The sequence below is a fragment of the Saccharomyces paradoxus genome, chromosome XV, assembly GCF_002079055.1.
Source record: "Saccharomyces paradoxus chromosome XV, complete sequence".
Taxonomy (NCBI): domain Eukaryota; kingdom Fungi; phylum Ascomycota; class Saccharomycetes; order Saccharomycetales; family Saccharomycetaceae; genus Saccharomyces; species Saccharomyces paradoxus.
The window spans coordinates 729553-752955 of record NC_047501.1 but is presented as its reverse complement, the minus strand read 5'-3'; the positions used below and the strand labels follow the sequence as shown (position 1 = coordinate 752955).

At 39.6% G+C, this 23403-nt stretch overlaps 13 protein-coding genes across 13 annotated transcripts; 5 read left to right on the top strand and 8 right to left on the bottom strand.

Annotated features, from left to right (window-relative positions):
- Nucleotides 1–348: 348 nt before the first annotated feature.
- MGE1 (mitochondrial nucleotide exchange factor MGE1) lies at nucleotides 349–1035 on the bottom strand (the record flags this gene model as incomplete). Its single annotated transcript, XM_033913466.1, has 1 exon — nucleotides 349–1035. The coding sequence occupies one exon, from the start codon at nucleotides 1033–1035 to the stop codon at nucleotides 349–351; it is 687 nt and encodes a 228-aa protein (XP_033769357.1).
- A 443-nt stretch (nucleotides 1036–1478) lies between these two features.
- Nucleotides 1479–3002, bottom strand: MKK1 (mitogen-activated protein kinase kinase MKK1; the record flags this gene model as incomplete). Its single annotated transcript, XM_033913465.1, has 1 exon — nucleotides 1479–3002. The coding sequence occupies one exon, from the start codon at nucleotides 3000–3002 to the stop codon at nucleotides 1479–1481; it is 1524 nt and encodes a 507-aa protein (XP_033769356.1).
- Nucleotides 3003–3499: 497 nt separating this feature from the next.
- Nucleotides 3500–4813, bottom strand: WTM1 (transcriptional modulator; the record flags this gene model as incomplete). The annotated part of the gene is made up of 1 exon (XM_033913464.1): nucleotides 3500–4813. The coding sequence occupies one exon, from the start codon at nucleotides 4811–4813 to the stop codon at nucleotides 3500–3502; it is 1314 nt and encodes a 437-aa protein (XP_033769355.1).
- A 980-nt stretch (nucleotides 4814–5793) lies between these two features.
- Nucleotides 5794–7185, bottom strand: WTM2 (transcriptional modulator; the record flags this gene model as incomplete). The annotated part of the gene is made up of 1 exon (XM_033913463.1): nucleotides 5794–7185. The coding sequence occupies one exon, from the start codon at nucleotides 7183–7185 to the stop codon at nucleotides 5794–5796; it is 1392 nt and encodes a 463-aa protein (XP_033769354.1).
- Nucleotides 7186–7817: 632 nt separating this feature from the next.
- Nucleotides 7818–8726, top strand: MCP1 (Mcp1p; the record flags this gene model as incomplete). Its single annotated transcript, XM_033913462.1, has 1 exon — nucleotides 7818–8726. One exon carries the CDS (start codon nucleotides 7818–7820, stop codon nucleotides 8724–8726), a length of 909 nt encoding a protein of 302 aa, XP_033769353.1.
- A 304-nt stretch (nucleotides 8727–9030) lies between these two features.
- Nucleotides 9031–12768, bottom strand: HER1 (Her1p; the record flags this gene model as incomplete). The annotated part of the gene is made up of 1 exon (XM_033913461.1): nucleotides 9031–12768. One exon carries the CDS (start codon nucleotides 12766–12768, stop codon nucleotides 9031–9033), a length of 3738 nt encoding a protein of 1245 aa, XP_033769352.1.
- A 741-nt stretch (nucleotides 12769–13509) lies between these two features.
- ISU2 (putative iron-binding protein ISU2) lies at nucleotides 13510–13980 on the top strand (the record flags this gene model as incomplete). The annotated part of the gene is made up of 1 exon (XM_033913460.1): nucleotides 13510–13980. One exon carries the CDS (start codon nucleotides 13510–13512, stop codon nucleotides 13978–13980), a length of 471 nt encoding a protein of 156 aa, XP_033769351.1.
- A 350-nt stretch (nucleotides 13981–14330) lies between these two features.
- RPB8 (DNA-directed RNA polymerase core subunit RPB8) lies at nucleotides 14331–14771 on the top strand (the record flags this gene model as incomplete). The annotated part of the gene is made up of 1 exon (XM_033913459.1): nucleotides 14331–14771. The coding sequence occupies one exon, from the start codon at nucleotides 14331–14333 to the stop codon at nucleotides 14769–14771; it is 441 nt and encodes a 146-aa protein (XP_033769350.1).
- Nucleotides 14772–14932: 161 nt separating this feature from the next.
- On the bottom strand, nucleotides 14933–15814 carry DSC3 (Dsc3p; the record flags this gene model as incomplete). The annotated part of the gene is made up of 1 exon (XM_033913458.1): nucleotides 14933–15814. The coding sequence occupies one exon, from the start codon at nucleotides 15812–15814 to the stop codon at nucleotides 14933–14935; it is 882 nt and encodes a 293-aa protein (XP_033769349.1).
- A 518-nt stretch (nucleotides 15815–16332) lies between these two features.
- On the bottom strand, nucleotides 16333–17256 carry ODC2 (mitochondrial 2-oxodicarboxylate carrier; the record flags this gene model as incomplete). Its single annotated transcript, XM_033913457.1, has 1 exon — nucleotides 16333–17256. One exon carries the CDS (start codon nucleotides 17254–17256, stop codon nucleotides 16333–16335), a length of 924 nt encoding a protein of 307 aa, XP_033769348.1.
- A 765-nt stretch (nucleotides 17257–18021) lies between these two features.
- MCT1 ([acyl-carrier-protein] S-malonyltransferase) lies at nucleotides 18022–19104 on the top strand (the record flags this gene model as incomplete). The annotated part of the gene is made up of 1 exon (XM_033913456.1): nucleotides 18022–19104. One exon carries the CDS (start codon nucleotides 18022–18024, stop codon nucleotides 19102–19104), a length of 1083 nt encoding a protein of 360 aa, XP_033769347.1.
- Nucleotides 19105–19444: 340 nt separating this feature from the next.
- On the bottom strand, nucleotides 19445–20242 carry RCN2 (Rcn2p; the record flags this gene model as incomplete). The annotated part of the gene is made up of 1 exon (XM_033913455.1): nucleotides 19445–20242. One exon carries the CDS (start codon nucleotides 20240–20242, stop codon nucleotides 19445–19447), a length of 798 nt encoding a protein of 265 aa, XP_033769346.1.
- Nucleotides 20243–20550: 308 nt separating this feature from the next.
- STE13 (Ste13p) lies at nucleotides 20551–23346 on the top strand (the record flags this gene model as incomplete). Its single annotated transcript, XM_033913454.1, has 1 exon — nucleotides 20551–23346. One exon carries the CDS (start codon nucleotides 20551–20553, stop codon nucleotides 23344–23346), a length of 2796 nt encoding a protein of 931 aa, XP_033769345.1.
- Nucleotides 23347–23403: the final 57 nt, after the last annotated feature.

Sequence of the window (23403 nt, the reverse complement as noted above, 5' to 3'; positions counted from 1 at the left end):
GCGATTGTTTACAACAGATAATAATTTTCTGCTCACGTTCCAAAAGAAACTCGCCGTCATTGTTTACAAAAAAATAAAAGAGGAAGTGGCCAGTCGTAGAGAAACAAAAGAGCTTTCTCTGAAATACATACAGAAGAACCAAAAATTGTCACTCTTGTGTAATTTGTGCCTTTCAGTAACTTACATACTTCCAGTTTTACAGAATAGATATGTTTTGAGATTTATTCCTTTATATTTTTATTAGTTTACAAATATATACAAGTAAACGTACTAAATAAAACTAAACCAGGCAGAGAAAGAAAAAAGGCACACGTAGATAAAGACAAAGGTAGTAGCAATTCGTCAAAATTAGTTCTCTTCGCTCTTAACAATGCCGACTTTTGCTGGTCTGATAACTCTGTCGTTCAAGGTGAAACCTAGTTGTTGTACATGGAAAACAGTACCTGGTTCCTTATCAGGTTGTGGCAGTTCGAATGTTGCTTCGTGTTTGTTTGGATCGAATGGTTCTCCCAATGGATCTAATTTTTCAATACCATGCTTTCTTAGGGTATTTTCAAAAACATCTCTTGTCATTCTAACCCCTGTATACAAGTCACTAATTTCCTTGGATTTTTGTAAGTCTTCTTCTTTAAAAGCATTCAAAGCATGACCAAAGTTATCTACGGATTCCAGTAAATCCTTAGCAAACTTCTGTAAAGCGAAGTCTTTAGCCTTCTGAATATCCTTCTTTGTGACTTGTTGCAAGTTTCTGAAATCTGCAACAGATCTTAATAATCTGTCCTTGAGTTCAGAAGCTTCCTTAGTCTTCGCACTTAACTGATTCTCTAGTTTCTTGATTTCTGATTGTTCTTCAGTCGAATTTTCATTGCCTTCTTTGGCTTCTTCTTTTTTTGCTTCATCAGAATAATATCTCATTCTTGTCATTGGAGTTACACTTCTTGCAAACGAAGACGTCATAAAAGGGGTTCTTGGTGCCATTGGAACGAACGACTTCCTAGTTGTGGCCCTAACCGTGGCTGCTGAAAAAGCTCTCATTTTCAAGTTTTCAACTTACTCTTCCACAATATGTGTCTTTGTAGTTTGAATCTAAAGTAGCACTTAGCAAATTATCGTTGTTTCTAAATGCGTACAGTAACACCAGAGTATATAGTTGTGTCTCAAACACGGCAGGCGTTGTGATTCTTGGGAGTTAACTTTGCCTCAACCTAACCTCGCTGGAAATTGCGTTGCGAGGTATTAGAACATCACTGAATACGTATACCAAGTACAAAGACATATAGGCCACTAAATGCCAACCCTGCACGTTAAATTAATATATCAATATATTCGAATTTACTTAGTTTAGAAGCTGTGTATAGCAATGTGCTGTAGTTAAACTATACTGGGTATGAATCTTGTATGGGCGCAAAAACTTGTGGCAAGTGCGAAAGAAAATAAAATAAACTTAACTGATGTTAAGAAAAAAAAATGACAATCGATTAATCTTCCCAGCACTTCTTCACGAATTTTTCCATATTGACTTTTTTTTTCATTTGCCCTTTTATCCAGGGATGATTAATCATCTGCCTTGGAGATGGCCGTTCGCGACTGTCCTTTTTCAAGCAGTACTCGATAAAAGATTTGAACGATGGACTCCATATGATATTGGATTCGGGTTCATCCTTTAATTCAGGCGTGAATGTTAAAATCCACATTAACAATTCAAAGGGAGCTATATTGGCTGCCATCTTCTCAGAAGAGCATGGAAATTTCCCGTTCGCCACTTCCAAAATCGTCAATCCAAGTGACCATACATCAGATGTGACGCTATACGGTTGGCCTTGAATTCTTTCTGGAGCCATATAGAAGGAGGTTCCCGTGAATGTTGTGGCTAGCGAGTTGACGGCTTCTCCACTGACTCCAAAATCACAAAGCTTCACGTGTCCATTTTCATTCAGTAGAATATTCTGTGGTTTAATATCTCTATGAATAACTTTTTTCTCATGCAAATATGATAGTCCTCTTAGTACCGCTTCTGCTATTTTCCCGAGGACTTTCTCACTGATCCTACCACCACGTTTTAACAAATTTTTGTAAATAGCATCCAACGATCGCCCGCCCATGTACTCCATGGCAATATAAATTGAAGAGTTTTCGTCATCAGTAAACATTCCATAATATCGTACAATATATTCGGACTGGAAACTTCTATTAAACTGCAATTCTCTGAATATTTGTTTTTGATACTCGGGATCTGTATTTAATGTATTTATCACTTTTAAAGCGAATATTTTCGATCCATTTTTCAGTTTACACTTGGAAACAGAGCCACCGGCCCCCTCTCCTAGGATGCCTAATGTCTCAATTCTATCTTTTAAATTTGCGTATTTCCAACCATTTTCATCCAGTTGGTCAACGTCTCGTACACTGTTTAAGTCGATGTATGATTCAGAAGGTGATTCAAGCTGGCAAAACGATTTGATTGGACTTGAACTCCGTTCATACGCCGATATCAAATTTGAAAAGTCAGATCCCACTGAATTGTTCAGATCATTTCTGAGGTAGGGAGAAGACGTGTTTGTATGTGAAAAGGGACTAGTCATTGATGAAGGGGTTAACTCATAACTACCTGGCAGTTCATTTGCTGCTACCACATGCTGTTTTAACCCTAAATCTTGCTTGGAGTCAGGCACATCGGCAATGGGTACGAGTTGGGGTAGTGTTTTGTTCTTATATAGCGGATTTGTGCTTAATGAAGGTAATGATGGCGGTGCAGGCCTCTTCTTCATTGTGTTTAAAGTCACTGATGAGTCGCTAGGATAAAGTCGGGTCTGAGAAAAAAGTGTCGATGTGGAAGAGGTCAGTGGTTCCGGGGTGTGGCCACACGCCGTTGTGGAACTCCCATTCGACGTTGAATATATATTACTTTCATTTAGCTGGTTATTTCGTAGGAGGGGCAATTTGAGTCTGGGAGAATTTGGGTTGCCTTTCGCAGATTCTGGGGGTCTGAATAGTGAAGCCATACTGCGCAAACTGTGTAATGAACAGGATAATTTTGATTTGGTCTATGTACAGTGCGAGAAATACGCAATCATATATGAAATGCAAGCTATGAAAAACTAGATCCAACCCTGCTAGAGAGCAACCTTCTGTTTAAATTGTACCAGATTTTTCTTGCCCTTTAAAACAAAACTTCCTTATTTTGAGCCGTCACACGCCTTAATGGTAATCAGTCGATCCGATTTTTCAATTGTCGCAATGACCTGAGAAATAGGAACTTATTCGTTGTTAGTGACTTGATCGCTAGCAGGTGCATGGCGCCTCGTACTAGAGACAACTATGCTTTGGTTAAATATTAGTTGAATAATAAATATACTAACAATAGATCATATATAGCTTTAAGGGCGCATTTTCATCACACAGAGCCAAAAAAAAACAACTCTGAGTAGAATGAAACTAAAAGTAGTCAAAAACATTAAATATTTAAATATGGCCTTGTTCCGTGTGTTTGGCGTGACGACTATTCGCTTTCCTCGGTGTAAGGCTTGTAGATGCTGACTAAGCTATCGTCATCGACAGTACCAACCAAGTTTTCAATAACTGGATGCCAAGCGGTGGTGTTTCTTCTTCCTATCTGCTTTGGAGACCTTCTGCTTCCACCCTTGTGCAAGAATCTTAACGATTTTGTTTGGGATTCTTCAGTGGCATCTTGAGGAGGAGCAATGGTGTCTTCGGGATTGTACTTTGACAAAGAATAGTCAGTGTTCCAATGGTAAATATTACCGGTACCACCAACAGTTAGGAATTCAGAGCTTGAAGTGGCAGAGAATTGGACGTCAACAACAGAATCCCCACCGGCATGATAGAAGTTAGCGATTTCATTTTGAATTGGATCTTCACCATTTTGTCTATAAGTCAAATCAGTGGTGGCAGCTTCAGCTGCTCTGGCATCCCATAACTTGATGATACCTGTGCTGAAACCGGTAACAAACAAGTTGTTGGAAACCTGAGAGCAATCGAACGACGTCAATTTTCCATTCTTTGGCTCTCCCAGCACCCATAAAGGCTTGTCTGAAGTTCTAGTGTCCCAGAACCTTAGGATATTGTCATCTGAACAAGATGCGAAGATATGGTTATCGAAAAATCTTACGGTGTGAGTCACTGTGGTACCTGGGACATGAACGGTACGTAGAATCTCACCTGGTTTACCAGCATTGTCGATTATTTTCAAAATACTGTCTTCTTCATCACCATTACTCTGGGATTTCACAATGGTTTCGGTATCATTGGAAATACCAAAGTCAGAGATGGCCAATGAGAAATCCTTTTCAGGTAGATCACCAGGTCTGGTTAAAGAATGGATGCTGGCATAGCTGGTAGCTGGACCCATCAATTCTTGTACGATGTGAATAGGGACCTTTATACCCTCTTTGAACCAGGCCAATGACCCGTTCTTAGACATGGATAATAATGTAGTTTCCCCAGTCTTGTCCAAGTAAGCCATTTTAGAGACAGTTTCACCTTGATATACGAATTTTGGGCTCAGTGAGGTGTTTTCAGTAGCTTCAAAGGCGTCTCCATAGTCTTTCACTGGTTCTGAAGAGGCCTCTTGTAATGGTACAGCGAAGTCAATTTCGTAGATATCACTACCTTGAGAGTATATAACGCTGGAGGTTAGAGTATTGTTCTCTTTATCCGGAACAACAACGTTGCTGAACGTCAAGGCCTTTCTCTGGTGAAGAACATTGTCTACACGAGAAACAAATTTTGGTCTCAAGCTGGAGATATGTTCATAAGTGGAAGGCGTAGTTGATTTCCAGACTTTTTTTGGCATTTTTTTTGTTGAATTGTATACAGTATTCTGTTTTATTTGTATTGTTCAAGATCAATTGATTAATAATCAAGTTTCCTTCTAGTAACTATAACTCAAGCGAATATAAACTTTTCGGATCTTCTTTTCTCTCCTCTCTTTATACTAGAAGAAGCTACAGAACTGAAAAAAAAAAATTATATCATTAAGGGGACAAACTGCATAGAAAAGAAAAAGGGAAAAAAAAGCCCGGAAAGAACACTTTTGAATATGAGATAATAAACGAGGATTCGAAGGAAAATGGCCGAACTATCCACGAGTTAATATTGAAAAAAGAGCAGTGACCACCACTGTATGTGTGCTCACTGCGTGTAGCTAAGCAATTACATAAGGGATAACACACTTCAATAAGCACTACCACCTTATTTCAGGAAAGGGGAAAAAAGGAAAGACAAAGTCTTTTGCCTATTGTATGACTTAGCCTTTCTTTCGTTATACCCCGGCGCGTTCCAAAAAGGGAAGCTAGCACCGCATATTGAACACCGCCTCCTCACGCGCTACAGGCACGACCGTATCTTGCATATCCCTCTGGGCTTTCCTTAGCAATAACCTTTCAGATTCCGAATGGTAAACATCAACACTCGTCCGAGGAACGAAAGAAGGAACTTAGAGATGGAGTATGTCGCCATTAGATCCTCCATATAGCCGTGCTCTTGTTCTTTTTCTTGACTGAAAAAGAAAAAAAGGAAAAACGCGTGGCAAATTACTGGTAACCCTCTTTTAAGAGTCTTTACTTCGTTGGCTTCAGGAACTGAAAGAGTCTTTATTAGGAGCGATACCAGTATCTATAGAACATTATACCATCGCTATATATTACAAAAAAAAATTATAACCCCAATAGCGTGCTAGAAATGAATAAAAAAAAACAGAATTATATACGTAAATGCTTGTGAGTTATTGCCCTTTCCCTTATGCAGTAACTTTATTTCTTATTCCTTTTTTTTTTAATTGTCGTAACCTCTGCCAATAAAGTCACTGGCGAGAAATGGTTTGTAAGCAGTAACAAGACTATCTGAATCGACAGTACCGACAAAATCATTGATTACGGGGTGTAGCGCCACGGTATTCCTTTTGCCGAATTGGTTGCTCGATCTTCTTGTACCGCCTGTATGGAAAAACTTTAAACATTGACCCTGAAGTTCCTCTGGAGCAGCCACTTGGACTTCATCTTCGTTGTCGTCATCATTTCTTGAGAAAGAGTACTCCATGTCCCAGTGGTAGACATTACCCGTCCCCCCAACGGTAACGAATTCTGTTGCGGAGGTCTGTGAGAACAGGATATCGACCACGGAATCGCCGCCTGAATGGAACAACTTGGCTATCTCGTTTTGGATCGGCTCCTCTCCGTTCTGCCTGTGCGTGAGGTCAGTAGTGGCCAGCTGCACAGCACGCGCATCCCATAGCTTGATGACACCCGTGCTGAAGCCGGTGACAAATAGGTTTTCAGTAACTTGAGAGGAATCGAAGGAGGTTAGTCGTCCATTTTGCGGCTCACTTAGTGTGTAAAGCGGTTTGTCTGCTGTTCTTGTATCCCAGAACCTTAAAATGTTGTCATCTGAACAAGATGCAAATAAATGGTTGTTAAAGAATCTAACTGAATGGGCCACGGTGGTCCCTGGGACGTGCACTGTACGTAAGATATCTCCCGGTCTATCGGAGTTGTCAATGATTTTCAAGATGCTGTCTTCTTCGTAGCCATTGCTTTGTGATTTTACCACCGTGTCCATATTTGTCGACACATCAAAATCAGACACTGCCAATGAACCTGGCCTGGTTAGCGAGTGAATGCTGGAATATCTGGTGGCAGGACCCATCATTTCCTGTACGATATGAACGGGAACCTTGATGTCATCCCTGAACCACGCCAAAGAACCATTCTTGGACATTGCGATTGCTGTGCTATCGTCCGAGCTTTCCAAGTATTGCATCTTTGAAACTGTTTCACCCTGGTAAATCCACTTTGGACGCAATGGTTTTCCCTCAACATCATGGAAAGCATCACCATATTCAGGATTTGGGGCAGCTGTAGATTTGGTCTTGACATTACTTTTGTCGTCGTCATTGTCGTCGTCGTCATCGTAGAATGTCTTTAATGGTAAAGTGGTGTCTATTTCGTAAATATCGCTACCTTGAGAGTATAAAAGACTAGTAGTCAGAGTGCCCTTGGATTTGTCGGGAATAATCTCACTCCTCCATGTCACTGTCTTGCTAAAATGCAGGACGTCGTCGACTCGCGTGCTGAAGTGCGGTTTAAAGCTAGAAATGTGTTGGTATAAAGAAGGTGCGGGTTTACGGCGTGCTCCACTCGCACCCTGGTTGGGTTTGCTCTTCACCATCCTCTTTCTTCTTTAGTTCTTGTTCCTGTTGCTACTATTCGATCTTTGTCTTGTATGTGAACGTAGCTGTACTGGCAGAGATGTGTATACGTCAGCTAACTAATTGCCTTTAATCTTTTTTTTATTTTTTTTTTCAAAAACAATAGAATTTAAGATGTGAGATGGAAAGGGAAACCAAAGTGCCATAAATGGTAAAGGCTTACATTATGACCCGAATGGGTAAGAATGATCCAATGAGAGTTTGCGAGCGCAGGAGTGCGGATATAACTAGCGGTTCGAACCCCGAATGGGCCCAAAAAAAAAGAAAAGCGCAGAAACTTATGCGTAATAAACCTCCTGTCATCTATACAAGGGAGAATATCTTTAGTATAAACTAAAGAAGTGTCTCAGCCAATTCTACTAGATCATCCTCCCAACATTGTGGATTGCCCATAATTCTGTCCATTAGCGCAATAGCTGGCCTTGAAAAGATTGACTTTAGAGCGAATACGTGCTTCGTAATTGTGTGAGTCCAAAGTTAATCGTCAACTGGAAATTAAGTAAGGAAAGCTTTTCCAACGTTTGTTGTTTGCCTCAAAAAGGCCTTGAATATTTAAGACGCAAATCGGTTGGACCTAAATTTGGTTTTTGCGATGATAAAGCTGCATGAAGTGCCTCCAGAACCAATAGAACCCACTAGCCTCCCTCATGATAATGGTACAAATACCCCCAAAGGAGATGGTAGTCCTAATGGAAGGAAAAAAATATTTGGTATTCCGTACCCAGTTTCCAAGAGCACATGTCGGAGATTCCTTTGGAACTGTCAAAAAATTTCAGTTCTACCCATGGCACTGTATTTCCCACTACACGCAGCAAACACTTTGATCACGCCGGCGATATCACCTGATTCAGCTCCTGACGACGTTCTTATGATGGTAAGAGAGATTTTACCGTCCATAACTACCAAACTGTTAGTTGCAGGTATTACTCTTCATGTTTCCGCAGGTGTCTTGCTCCGTATCGTGAACAACTGGAATAAGCCATCAAGGAATAAACATCGTCATTTAGAAATATCCGCAAAACAAGACTTATCCCAGGATACGATAGGTTTAACTGGTGGAATTTCTGGGTATTTATTCGGATTATATAGGACCTTCCGCATTCCTCCACAAGTAATTAGTGGATATATCCTTGTTCCCGTTCTGATATACCATTTATTAATTATGAAATGGGTACCAAATTCTATCTCTACTGAGGTGGATTTCGCCTCTATAAAGCAATTACTATCTAACAAGAACAGGTGGTGGAAGTGGCTTGGAGGTCTGGTGCCATTAGCCATTCTCCTCGAGTCAAGTGTATATCATATAGGTTCGGGGCTCTGTCGTTATTTCGGTGTCAATAAAATGACCGCTAGGAAAAAATGGTCCACTGCTATCAACCTATTGACACTTGTTGGGTTCATTTCTTTAGTCAGATTGATGAGAGAGGATTCCACGAAACTAGGTCCTAATCAATTCGAAGGCATTTTCAAAAGGATCCGATTGCTGTTGCACATAAGATAGGTGTCCCTATGTGAAGAAATGGAAAGTCATTAAATTGGGACAGTGTTCGACCAGTTATTTATACTATTCTTAATATTTATTTTCAATTTCTGTATTTTTATTTAATGAGTAACATTAGTCTGTTCAATAAAGGCCAAAAAATTCGGTAAAGGTATATGATTATAAAAAAATGTAAAATACATATATATACATAAAACATACACATACATATAGATGTATAGGAATACATGATCGATGAAGTATTTATGCAAGGACGCACCTTCTAATAAGTTAAAGAGAAATAAAAAGCGGAGCTTAAGATATTTTAGGTTTTACTATGACGAACATTAGACAAATCATTCAATAGTTTGTCATATTTTTTTGTCACTGTTTCATCTTCAATAAGTGGCCTTTGAAAAGGCGCCTTTTGCTGTGACTCCTGTAAACTATCATTGCTTGGGCTTCTAGGGTTCAATTCGTCTCCATATAATGATTCCAAGCCAACCTTTTCAGAAGTAACGTTCTTGATCAGATCATCAACAGAATCGATACCCTTGGCTTTGATAATGGCATCCCTTAGCTCGGTACCAGTAGGTATCTTTGGTAAGATTTTTGGCCTTGAACCGGATGTTTGAGCCGACTCCCTCTTCTTTCCATCAGCGATACTACCATTTGGTGTTGATGGGCTGCTAATTCTGGAGGAACTGGCGGATGAAGGAAACCCAGAATTATGTCTTGAACTTTGGTGCTGAACGAACACACCCCATTTATGTAACTCACCTTCCTCTTCTTCCTGTCTTTTGCCAGCCAGTGAGGTGTTAGACGAACTTTTGAAAAGAAGAGCTTTACCGGTGGTTACATCGATGATACGTCCTGAATCAGTGGCCATCAAGTGTGGTCTAATTGATGAATCGTTTTCAGGTATTGAAGCATCGTTAATTAACCTGTCCGAATCTAAATGTTTCAGGGACGGACGAATACCATCGTTATAGTTTGTCCCAACCGAGCTATCCCCAATATTGGGGAAACTATTATCGGCTTTCGAAAATGGTACGACGTCTGCTATATTGGGCATAGAAGCAAAAATATCAAGAATATTTGATAAATTTTTCTCAAGGAGTAGTAATCTCAGTAGGTTTTCCTTTTCCTGCAATGGCAGTTCACCAGATTTTCTCTTCTCAAACATAGAATCAATTGTATGTTGAACGTTATGATGTACCTTTTCCATTTTTTCAAAATATTTCTTTAGAAGATATTTCTTCCCAACATCATTTTGGAGCAAAGATTTGTCATTCAATCTTTTTAGAACTTCTTCTGCAGTTTCGGTTATTAAAGAACCATCAAATATTAAATCATCTTGTACAGTCAATTCATCTAGTTTGAAGCTGGAGTCCATGATTCTCTTCATATTATGCATTAGACATAAGGCAATTCTTGATTGAATTTCGTCTGGCACTTGATCATAGTCAACGTCCAAACTAACTAAATTGTGGGAGTCCCTAACAAACGCATACAATGATGCCCAAAGTGTATTTCTCATGAATGTGATTTGTTCTTTCTTTTCAGCCCTCATCTTATCGGGCTCATCGGTACTGGCTGATATTTTATTTGCGTCGGGCATAGGACTTTGTCCTATCAATGAAACATGAGAGAGGGTTTCACACTTGGCTAATATGCTGACAAGCATTGTTGTTTCCTTTACAGAAAGATCATTAAAATCAAAATGAATACGTTTCAGCTGTGAAAATTGAGGAAGATACTTATAGCCGGATGTTAAAATCCCCGGAAATAACTGAGGCAAGTTGCTCAAATCAAGAAATTTTATGCTGGGCAATCTTGAAAGATATTTCAGTACGCAGGACATATCATCAACAGAGGTAATATTAGTGCTATTAAGAGTGAAATATTCCAAATGCTTATAAGGAAGTCTAGCCAGTTTCTTGATCATTCGTTTCACCAAACTTTCCAAATTATTATAGGCCAAATCCACACCCTGGACATTATATTCAGACATCCAATCAAAGAGAAAATCAAAACACTGAGTTGAGAATTCCACATTAGCCATCCCGAGACGAATAGAATTTTTAGGGTTCTTTTGAGCAAATGTAAGTAGGATATTTTTGAAATGATTGAATGACATTTTGTCAAACCTTAACCCATTCAAAAGCAATTCTTCCAAAGGTTTACCTTCTTTATTTCTAAGAACTTCGCAAAATAATTCCCAGTCCATTTGGTCTCTGTAGTTAGAATCATTTAAATCTGTCCTTGCTTTAGTTTGAGAAATATCCAACTTAATCAATGTTTTATTTTGTAGTAAAAATTTACAAAGTAGTTTCCAACTTTGTTCATTTATCACAACATTTCTTAAACCTAATTTTTCCACCACTGGAGAGGTTACTAAAGAACAAATGACAATCTTGAACATATCATGGGTTAAACATACATTATCGAAAATGATATTATGAATTGGAGTTATGGCAATAAAATCACAAAATGATAAAATGTCCACTAACGTTGGTTTTGGATTCAAAAATTTCAAGGTTTGCAAAGGCGCAGTTTTACCCTTGACTTGCCTTAAAGTGGACGGTATTGGTAGAATCTCTCTTAAATGACAGCATCTAGTGTAAGCTACGTCCAAAGTTTGCTCAACATGAGGAGAGTATTTAATATTGTCATTCTGACGTGTTTCGAAAGGATGTGCGCCTGCATTGATCGGTTTATCGATGTGGAGCTTAGAAGCTCTAGCATCCATGGAAGAGGACTCTTGATCCGTCATTGAATCTGCTGCTGAATTACCAGCCACCACCAACGGTGACGTCTTCAATTGCCTGGCCTTGTAGTTTGCCACTTCTTGAGCCATACGCTCTGCAACGTAATATGCATCCTTTTGATGTTTTTCGGCTTCTTTAGCTGCTTTCTTGAAATTTTCTAAAGCCACTTTATATTCTTTAGAATCTTTAGAATATGAGGGAGAGTTATTGGAATGAAAACTGGTTTGATCGCTACTGTTTGTAATTCCTAGGGAGATCAGAGGGGGGGCACTAATCATATCTTCTGGTATGAGGACATCACCTCTTTTAGGCTTTCTAGAAGGAAGCTGCTGTGGGGGATCCGAGTTAAATTCTTGGACTGCAATTGTAACCCTCTTCAGATTTACCTTTGATAGTTTCTGTAATTGTTTTTGCGTAGTCTCTTTTTCTAGAATAGGAAGTAAGTCCGGAGATTCAGATGGTGGCGAGTCCTGTTCATGAATATTACTATGATGTGACTGATGGTGATGGTGGGCGTTAGAATTTGCAGAAGAGGTATCTAAGATATTATGAGGGATACTTAGAAGTTTTGAAGTAAGAGACCCATCAAAGTGTTTATTTCCACCAGAACTACTAGGTTTCGAAGATGCAGTGGTGGGTGTACTAGTTGGGGTAGAGATCTTTGATTGTTTAGTATCTATAGGGGGGAGTTCTGTGCTCCTTTTAGGGTCAGTTTGAGAAGATAGAGGTCTTTCAACAACGGGCGAGGGAGTAGTGGAGGGCCTTCTCCCAAACAAAGAACCAAACAAAGATTTCTTAGATCGTTCATTTAAAGAAGCTGATATAGAAGAAGAACGGCTTCTCCCCTTTTTCGAAACAATGGGTTCTGCAACGGTGCTGCTTTTGGTCTCCTTAACAGGTTGGTCCTGCGCTGTTCTGATTCGAGATATTTTCGGAGAATCTATGGTGTCATCGTTATTCTTCTTCTGGAGTATACCGTAAGATACTGAGTGAGAGCGTGCCCTTCTAGCGGGCACTTGTCCTTGCTGTAAGACCTTACCAGCGGATACTGCTGGTTTAGAGTTGGATAATTCGCTATTTACATTCTGTTCATTCAGGGGCCTATGAGAAGAAGCTGTAGTGTTGGCAGAAACAGCCGGGGTTGACGGCGAAGAAACAGTTTTCTTGACAGAGGTGGAGGTAGCCTCTGAAGTGCGCGCAGAACTCACACTTTTAGTTTTATTTCTTCGTTTTCCCTTATACAACCAGTCCAATGGCACATCTATATCAGTGTACTTCAATTTGGAGCTCATGTCAAACTAGATTCCACTAGATACAAATTAATACATATACAATGGCAAAAGAGAATGAACAAAAAGGAAGGGACTCAGTCAAATATTAGACGACAAATATTGAAGAAAGGGAACTGATGTGGGGAGGGAAGGGAAAATACGTAATGCAAGTGGTGATAAAACGGGAACGGATTGGTTCTCGAGAAATATGGCAACAGCAATCAAATGGAGGAGTTGAATGTAAGTTATAGAGGTTCACTTCTCACTTTAACCCATCGAACCTGTCAATCATGTCGCTTCCTCAGCTTGCCCCTTAACGTTACTAAGCAAAGACAAAAGGCAGACAAACTCAAGAAATAATTAAGCATCACCCGGAAAAAAACAAACGCCAAATAACAATGGAATTATGCTCATTTCATTACAGGGTCTGCACCCTCCAGTCTGAGGTGGCATGGCATGGAGGTATGACTGCAACTTCATAGTGGTCAGATGCTTATATACATGCGCACCCAACATACAGACACACAGCATATTGCATACATCCGAGTCACCATGATTCTATTGTTCCTGGGTCCGGTTCAGGCCCAACGTTTTTTGGCGCCCTCGTTTTTTCCCTATGCGGAACCTACTATTAATAAGCACCTGGGGCCGGCCGGTGCAGCAGCATATCAGTATATAACAACAGCAAAAGAAGCAAGTGTACACAGCGCCAAGGTTTCATTTTTGGGGTCAATACCTCACCTACCACACAGCACAGCATAGATGTTCGCCAGACTCGCCAATCCCGCCCACTTAAAGCCTCTCATGGGCTCCCACATAACAAGAGCTACTAGAAGACTTTACCATCCTAAGGTAATTGACCACTACACAAACCCAAGGAACGTTGGATCCATGGACAAGTCCTTAGATAACGTCGGCACGGGAATTGTGGGCGCTCCCGCGTGTGGGGACGTGATAAAGCTACAAATACAGGTAAATGATAAGTCGGGCATTATCGAGAACGTTAAGTTCAAGACCTTCGGGTGTGGGTCTGCCATCGCTTCCTCCTCCTACATGACGGAGCTAGTACGCGGAATGTCACTTGACGAGGCCATCAAAATCAAAAACACAGAAATTGCGAAGGAGCTAAGTCTTCCTCCAGTAAAACTGCATTGCTCCATGCTTGCAGAAGACGCCATCAAGGCGGCAATCAAAGACTACAAAACAAAGAGGAACCCCTCGGTTTTGCATTGAAAGAGAGGGGCGATACATTTGGTATAATAAAATGCAACAGACTCTCTCTTTCTGATTTTTTTTTCTGGTCGTTTTATAGAAAGGGTTAAAGAAATAGTTAGGTATAATAATAATAAGTAATTAATATCAGAAATAGTCATAATGCTAGTGATATTATGTATCAAATTTGATTCAGTTTTTTGATGTTCGTCAGTAATGATAATATTCTCCAGCTCTTATTCTTCATTTTTCATTTTCATTTTTTTTTTCTAGAGCGAAAACTGAGATGAAAAATTTCAAAATATATTAACTGTAATGGCAGTTGTAGTAGCCCCAGTTGCCAGCTCATTGCTTCAATAACAACCGCAGCAATGTCTAACACTCTATTTGATGATATATTCCAAGTCTCGGAAGTTGATCCTGGTCGTTATAACAAAGTCTGCCGTATCGAAGCCGCATCTACCACTCAGGACCAATGCAAATTAACCTTGGATATAAACGTTGAATTGTTTCCCGTCGTCGCACAAGATTCCTTAACTGTTACTATTGCATCCTCTTTAAATCTGGAAGACGCCCCAGCCAACGACTCTTCCGCTACAAGGAGTTGGAGACCTCCACAGGCTGGTGACAGATCCCTCGCCGATGATTATGATTATGTCATGTATGGTACCGCTTACAAGTTTGAGGAAGTGAGCAAAGATCTAATTGCCGTTTACTACTCGTTCGGCGGTCTCTTAATGAGACTGGAAGGTAACTATAGAAATTTGAATAACTTAAAGCAAGAGAATGCTTACCTTTTGATTCGTCGTTAGCAGCAGTGGACTGAATGCTAAAAAAAGGCAATCACTTACTGATACTATTAATATAAATAAAACTTTATAAAAGTGTAAGAATGCCATGTAAAATACTAAAAATTCGAAAAAAATAGTCATAACATCACCGTACATAGAAGCGACATCAAATTTCTTCGCAACTAAAAGCCTCTTACAAGGCAAAACATGACGTTAACAATCACGCCAGCGAAAATCGCCATTTTTTGTCGTCTGTTAAACAACCCATCAAACTTCATTAATAGTATACCAAAGACACCGAAGAAAAATCCAACACATATACCTAAGAGCAAATCTTTATTGTGCTTTATGTTAGCGATCGGCACGGAGTTGAACCTGTCTTCGTTGCCATTTCCAGCGCCATTCCCCTGAGCGGTGCCGCTTCCACTTTCCATCCACTGTTCCTCCAATTGTCTGATATCGTGGCCTTCATCATCCCTGTTACCATCCTGAGCGAGTCTCTCTTCCTCCTCTTCCAAATCTCCATACGTGGCCCGAAACTGTTGTCTTAGCAGTTCAATTTCTTGTTCAGTAAACCCCACGGATCGTAGCCTATCAAAACCAATGGCCTGCGTAGTCATCGAGTCATTGGACGGGGTTGCATCATCCTTCAGATCTTCGTTAGCTAACTCTGCTTCCGGGAGCTCCTCTGTACCAATTATACAATGGATATAGTACTTGTTCTGCTCTGGTGCCATGCTGGTACCTGTAGCAGCGTTAGAGTTGCTGCCAGCAGTTCCGAAATAATGTGTCAGTTCCTCAGCGATCTTGGAATGCGTATTTAGGATGCTACCGTTCCTTATAAACTTCAGCCTTCTTTTCTGCGTCTGTTGGGGCCTCAACTCTCTACACATCCGACGTAGCCAGTGAGTGTTTATGTTCATAAACGACACATTTGATATGTTCAACTGAAGATCCCTTACCGATACGTCAGAAAACCGTATCACAATGAACTTCTGATCCGCGGACCCCGCTTCTCCTATCGTCGATCCGTTATGTGTTGGTAACAATGGTTCTGTGGACATAGGTATTGTCAGTGTTTGCTGCCTTCCGCCTCCTCTATTTTTGCTTGGAATATATCAAAGGCGTCTTCTGTAATAATTCAAGGGACCCTAATACGCCATTCTTTATGTGCATCCCCGGGTAATAAATAATATTTTTTTTCCCTCTATGCAACTATAAAAAGAGGTGAAGAAATTTTAAAGAAAACTAACCTCTATTCCGTTCTTATATTCGCTTTTTTGTTTTATTTTAAAAAAAAACCATACAAAATTAATCGTGCGGATTAATAATCCAGGACTATAAAACCGTGTTGTTTATATCAAGTCTTTTTTGGTATAAGCGTCAAGTCCATCGGAGAGATCATCATTTTGTTCATCTTAACGCCCTTTTGTGTAGAAAGTTGAGTAGAGCGTAAGCTTTCCTCAACGTTTTGAGACGTCTATGCAAGGGCTGGTAGGACAGACATACTATTCTTATTTTAACGTAAAAGCTAATGTAATTAAGATTGAAGAGAAGAAAGAAATTCTATATACGATAAATATCAGTGTCCGTACTTCAGATCTCTGAAAAAGTTCATCATACCGGTGAAAACGACCAACATCAATGAACCGCCAGGTGCCAGTCTACATACTTTTGGGACGAAACCTTTGTACAATGCTTTGAACCCTTCTTCACGGTATATGACCAATAACGAAGGTAAAGACCAGTTGTATTTCTTTACAGCACTGCTGACCGCGTCCACACTTTGAATTCTGGATTTTACCACGTCAAACGGAGTATTAAGCATGGTACCGACAGTACCACCGATGGCTCCGGCAATAAGATCATTTCTGGTCTTTTGTCCCTTTGTCTTTGCTACGGGCATGGAGTTTCTCACTTGAAAGATAACACCAAAGTAGCCACCATTCCAAAGAGCGTTTCTCCACATGGTGGATTCGATACCCTTGTATAATCCAAGAATACCTTCGTTTTTGATTGTTTTTTTCAAACAATCCATTGGTCCAAGATAGCTGGACTTGACGTCTTGCATTCTGATCTTGATTAATTCAAATGGAACAATAACTGCAGCTTCTGTCATACCAGCAGATGCACCAGCCGCGATGGAAATCTTCTGTGTAGTTTCATTCGTGTGGAATAGGTTTTTGAAAATTTTTTGATATTGATCGTTACATGCAAACTTGGTGGCTCTCTTTGGTGCTTCCATCAACATTGGCGAACTGATCCCTCTGTAAAGTCTACTAAACCCCTCCTTCTTCACAATTTTTTTCAAACAATCAATGACACCATTATATTTCTCTACTTGCTTGCCTGCCGCAGCAGCTGCAGGCGTCGTCACCTCCAGTTGGAATCTTGTCTTGACGACGTCAAGCGGATACATAACGGTTAACTCAGAAATACCAGCAACGGCACCTGATATAAACTGATATATAAAGGGCAATGGCTTTGCGTTTGAATCTGATGACATATTACTTGATGCTGCCTGGAGTTACCTGACTATGCAGAATCTAACGCAGTAAAAGAGTGCAGAAGAGCTTTGGACTGAAAAAACGAAGAAGGCGTTTTATAAAAGAATTACTTGTGAATGCAGGTCGAGTTAAAAGTGACCGCGACTGCACTGAGTCATCAACAACAAGATCTTTTCGAGATAGACAGGCAAAAAAAAGCTCACGACGAAAAACTGAAAAAAAAATTTCCATAGGAATTTGCCTGGCATAAAATAATATCATTAGTAGTACCACTATTTCGCATTAGACATGCACAAGGAATTGAACGTCAACGATAGAAAAAGATCAAATAGCGAGCAGGAGGACCAGAGGTCTTATTCGAGAAGAACGAATTGGTCAATCATGTATCATTGTTCTTACATCTGGCAAATGCCGGTCTTCCAAAACAGTAAACACACCTTACCATCGCCTTGTATTAATGAAGTAAAAAGACTTGCTAAACCGGAGGTATACAATGCTACTGTCTTGAGAAAGTTGGAAAAAACCACAAACCCTTAAATACAACTTCAAATTCAAAAAGTGACATCTTACATGGCATCTTTTGGCCGTATGACAAGGCGCATTTCAACCTCCGATGGAGGAAGTAAACTGTGTATCGAACTCAAGGATAAAACAAAACTTACAGGTGAATGCTATATATTTGAACTGTTCTGTAACGTGAATTGAGGGTAGCATAAAAGCATTTTGCTCTCTTCCGGCCGTGGTACACATATATAAACGTGTATATGAAGTTACTAACATTCCCAGGTCAAGGGACCTCCATCTCCATTTCGATTTTAAAAGCGATAATAAGAAACAAATCAAAAGAATTCCAAACAATACTGAGTCAGAATGGCAAGGAGTCAAATGATCTACTGCAGTACATCTTCCAGAACCCTTCCAGTCCCGGAAGCATTGCAGTTTGCTCTAACCTTTTTTATCAATTGTACCAGATACTCTCATACCCTTCTGATTCCCAAGATCATGCACAAAAAAATATACCCAAGATCGATATGCCTAACAGGAAAGACAATGAACAATGTTACCTTTTGGGCCACTCGCTAGGCGAGTTGACTTGTCTGAGTGTCAATTCACTGTTTTCGTTAAAGGATCTTTTTGATATTGCGAACTTTAGAAATGAGTTGATGGTGACATCCACTGAAAAGTATTTGGTAGCCCATAATATCAACAGATCCAACAAGTTTGAAATGTGGGCACTGTCCTCACCAAGAGCCACAGATTTACCGCAAGAGGTGCAAAAACTTTTGAATTCCCCTAATTTACTATCATCTTCACAGAATACCATTTCTGTAGCCAATGCCAATTCGGTAAAGCAGTGTGTAGTTACCGGCCTGGTTGATGACTTAGAGTCCTTAAGGACCGAATTGAACCTAAGGTTCCCGCGGTTAAGAATTACAGAATTGACTAACCCATACAACATCCCCTTCCATAATAGCACTGTGTTGAGGCCCGTTCAAGAACCACTATATGACTACATATGGGATATATTGAAGAAAAACGGAACTCACACGTTAATGGAGTTAAACCATCCAATAATAGCTAATTTGGATGGTAACATATCTTATTACATTCATCACGCACTAGATAGATTCGTTAAATGCTCAAGCAGAACTGTGCAATTCACTATGTGTTACGATACCATCAACTCTGGAACCCCAGTAGAGATTGATAAGAGTATTTGCTTTGGCCCCGGCAATGTGATTTACAATCTCATCAGGAGAAATTGTCCCCAAGTAGAAACCATAGAATACACCTCTTTAGCCACCATAGACGCTTATCACAAGACGGCGGAGGAGAATGAAGGTTAACAAAGGGATCGAAACAGTGGACTCTTCCCGCTCCCAATATGAGCTTCCACGCATTAATTGAAGGATGCAAAGGGGACGAGAGTAGACAAGAGAATAGCCAACTTACTTTATATAAATAACATATATACACATATATACACATACATACATTCTTTTTATGTTGCTCACCCTTGAATCCTGAGAAAAGTCGCCAATGCAAACATACATATTATACTTCAGGCAAAATACACGCGCAAGTATATAATCGTATACATGGATAGATATATATATTCTTTAAATTACGATATTTCATGTTCTCTTCTTTCCCCTGCTTTCTCTGACTCATAGTATTAGTAATGCTCTAATGGAAAAACTCATTAACTGTTATGCTTGGACTTTTTGGGGGATTTGACGCAGTAACGTTTACATCATTTTCAGTACCCGATGCAGCACTACTTCTAGTAGAAGTATCAATGGTTAATCTTAGTGGCTTAGAGGCGAAAAGACATTTGGTATCTGACGTTGGCTTATCCTTATTTTCTAGTTGTGAAGGTAATGATGTCTGTGAACTTCCGTTCAACGAGAGATTTGACGTTGAAGAAGACGATCTAGAAAGCTTTGGCAGCGGTTCTTGGTAACTGAATGGCTTCGAATCCATAGAAAGCTTTAAAAGCGTAGGTGATTCTAGAGATGATTTGTCTGGGGATAATGAAGATCCTCCCTTATTGAGGGATGAGCTGTCTATTCCAGTAACTCCTGGATCTGTATTAATAGATAAGAGGGGCTTGCTGCGATGATCCTCCAACAGGGGTGAGCTATTATCTTGCAACGAGATAGCATCATCGGTGGAACGAGATCGAGGATGTTGATTATTTAACAGGGACTCGGTTACAAATAACTTCATCGGGCCGCCATTCTCCTTGGCTAGCAGTTGCTGTAAGAACTTAAACACCTGTAGCGTGTCATCTTCATTGTCAAATATAATTATAATTCTGTTTAAAAATGGCAACGGTGTGTAGTACTGCAAGCGGCTCTGTAAATTTGGGAATTGCTCCTTAAATAAAGTTTTCTCCAGTTGTGTAGGCCATTTACTAGCAAATTTGCCACTAGGAATGTCTGTAATTAGTATTTGAGTTCTCATTTGCTTTTGGTTTGCCATAGTTCCTGATGTTCTAACGCTCAAGTATCTTTTCTGTTTTGTGATTGCCACTAATATATGCCTTTGTAGCATCAAGATATATGATATAAGCCTCTCTCCTTATTCTATCAAGGCGCGGCTTTAGGCATAGCCACCCGGCCGATGAAATTTGTTTCATAATATAACTTAAAGGTGACTACTGCTGGGTCTTTTAAGTATGTACTGACAGAAAACCGAATACCTATTTTGTTTTGATGTTTTCTTCTAGCCTCATGACCTTAATAAACCTAATCGGGCTGTTATTCGTGTAATAATATAGAAAACCGTTAATGTCTTCTTCAACTCATTCGCATAAAAGGAAGAATAGTCATTTATTTCCGCAAAGGAAAAGTTCCAACTCTTCCATGGATAAGCCATTCTTCCCTAATAACGATAATGTAACTAATACGGATTCTCAAATAAACGAGAATGAACATACAATAGATGAGAGTAGACCGACTGACGCTACAATAGATGTTACCGATGGTCCTCAAACCCCCTTCCTTCAAGAACAATACTCAATGCGCCCCAAACGAGAAAGCTTCCAGTTTAATGACATTGAAAATCAGCGTCCCATGCATTCCTTTTTCAGTGTAAACACATTCAATCGTCGCTGGACAGAGTGGTCTTTGCCCGAGAAAAGATCTTACGTTTTAATCTTTACGTTAATAGCACTATTAGTTTTATTTTTATTGGTTATTCTAATACCCACTAAATTCCTATCTACTAAGACTACGCGTAATGAAACATCCCCAGGAGATTCTAGTTTAGGTAAAAGATCCTTCTCTATCGAAAACGTTTTGAACGGAGATTTTGTTATTCCTGAAGATACTTTCCACTTTATCGACCCGCCGCAGCGCTTATTAGGTCAAGACTCAGATCCTGGGCTATTCTTTACTATAAAAGAAATCGATGGACAAACACATTTTATTGCGAAACAGTTATTTGATGAGACTTTTGAAGTAAACCTCGGTGGTAATAGGTTTCTGTATGAAGGAGTAGAATTTATCGTGAGTAGTGTCCAAATTAATTATAGTTTGGATAAACTTATATTCGGAACTAACTTAGATCCCGAGTTTAGACACTCTTCAAAGGGTTTTTATTGGATCAAAGACTTGAACACTGGTGCTATTGAACCAATATTACCCCCCGTAAAATCAGATGATAATTATGAACTTGGACTATCAAAACTGTCCTATGCCCATTTTTCGCCTTCGTACAATTACATATATTTTGTCTACGAGAACAATTTGTTTCTACAACAAGTAAATTCCAGATTTGCCAAGAAGGTAACCGAAGATGGCTCGAAGAATATATTCAATGCCAAACCAGATTGGATATACGAAGAAGAGGTCCTTGCATCAGATCAAGCCATATGGTGGGCTCCAGACGATTCAAAAGCTGTATTTGCAAGATTCAATGACACCAATGTTGACGATATTCGATTAACCCGTTACACAGACATGAACAAAGCATACCTCTCTGACACCCGAATCAAATACCCGAAACCAGGATTTCAAAATCCAAAGTTCGATTTATTCCTCGTTAACTTACAGAACGGTGTAATTTACTCAATTAATACCGGCGGTCAGGAAGATTCCATTTTATATAATGGAAAATGGATTAGCCCAGATGCATTTAGATTCGAAATCACCGATAGAAACTCCAAGATATTAGACGCCAAAGTGTATGATATACCGTCATATCAGATGCTTACTGTGAGAAGCACCAATTCAAACCTGTTTAATGGATGGATTGAAAAGACAAAGGATATTTTAAGCATTCCACCAAAGCCAGAGTCCAAGAGGATGGATTATGGATACATTGATATTCATGCAGATAGTAAAGGGTTCAATCATCTCTTTTATTATCCAACTATTTTCGCTAAAGATTGTATCCAGTTAACCAAAGGAAACTGGGAAGTTACTGGGAATGGAATAGCCGGTTACGAATATGAAACAGATACCGTATTTTTTACAGCCAATGAGATTGGCGTCATGTCACAACACCTTTATAGTACTCGTCTTACTAATTCCGCAACTGATGATACATTTCAGGTTTTGCAAAACCCATCAGACAAGTATGATTTCTATGAGTTCGAATTAAGTTCTAGTGCGAGGTATGCTATTTCCAAAAAACTGGGGCCTGATACACCTAAAAAAATAGTTGGACCGCTCACAAAAGTTTTGAATATTGCTGAAATGCACGATGATTCAATCTTACCACTGACGAGGGATGAAAGGTTCAAGGAAAAAATGAAGGGCTACGATCTACCTATTACAAGCTATAAGTCCATGATTCTAAACGATGGCGTTGAAATAAACTACATTGAAATCAAACCGGCAAATTTGGATCCTAAAAAAAAATACCCGATATTAGTAAATATTTATGGTGGCCCAGGATCTCAAACATTTACGACGAAGTCGTCCCTTGCGTTTGAGCAAGCCGTTGTATCAGGATTAGATGTTATTGTTCTACAAATAGAGCCCAGAGGAACCGGGGGCAAAGGTTGGAATTTTAAATCATGGGCTCGCGAGAAATTAGGATATTGGGAACCCAGGGATATTACTGAAGTCACAAAAAAATTTATACAAAGGAACAGCCCACATATAGATGAAAGTAAAATCGCTATTTGGGGTTGGTCATACGGCGGTTTTACTAGTCTGAAAACCGTGGAATTAGATAATGGCGACACATTTAAATACGCGATGGTTGTTGCGCCAGTAACAAATTGGACATTGTATGATTCCATTTACACGGAAAGATATATGAACCAACCATCAGAGAACAAGGAAGGCTATTTTGAAGTGTCCACTATCAAAAACTTCAAATCATTCGAATCCCTAAAGCGGCTCTTCATTTTGCACGGAACTTCGGACGATAATGTTCACATAGAAAATACATTTAGGTTAGTTGATCAATTAAATCTGTTGGGATTGACGAACTATGACATGCATGTTTTTCCAGATTCGGATCATTCAATCAGGTACCATAACGCTCAGAGAATTGTGTTCCAAAAATTATACTACTGGCTAAAAGATGCCTTTGATGGACGCTTTGACAATTCAAAACTTCTGCATCTCTAAAATATTTGTTGACGATTGCTATATTAACGGTAGCGACGTAAGACACTCTCAAAATTA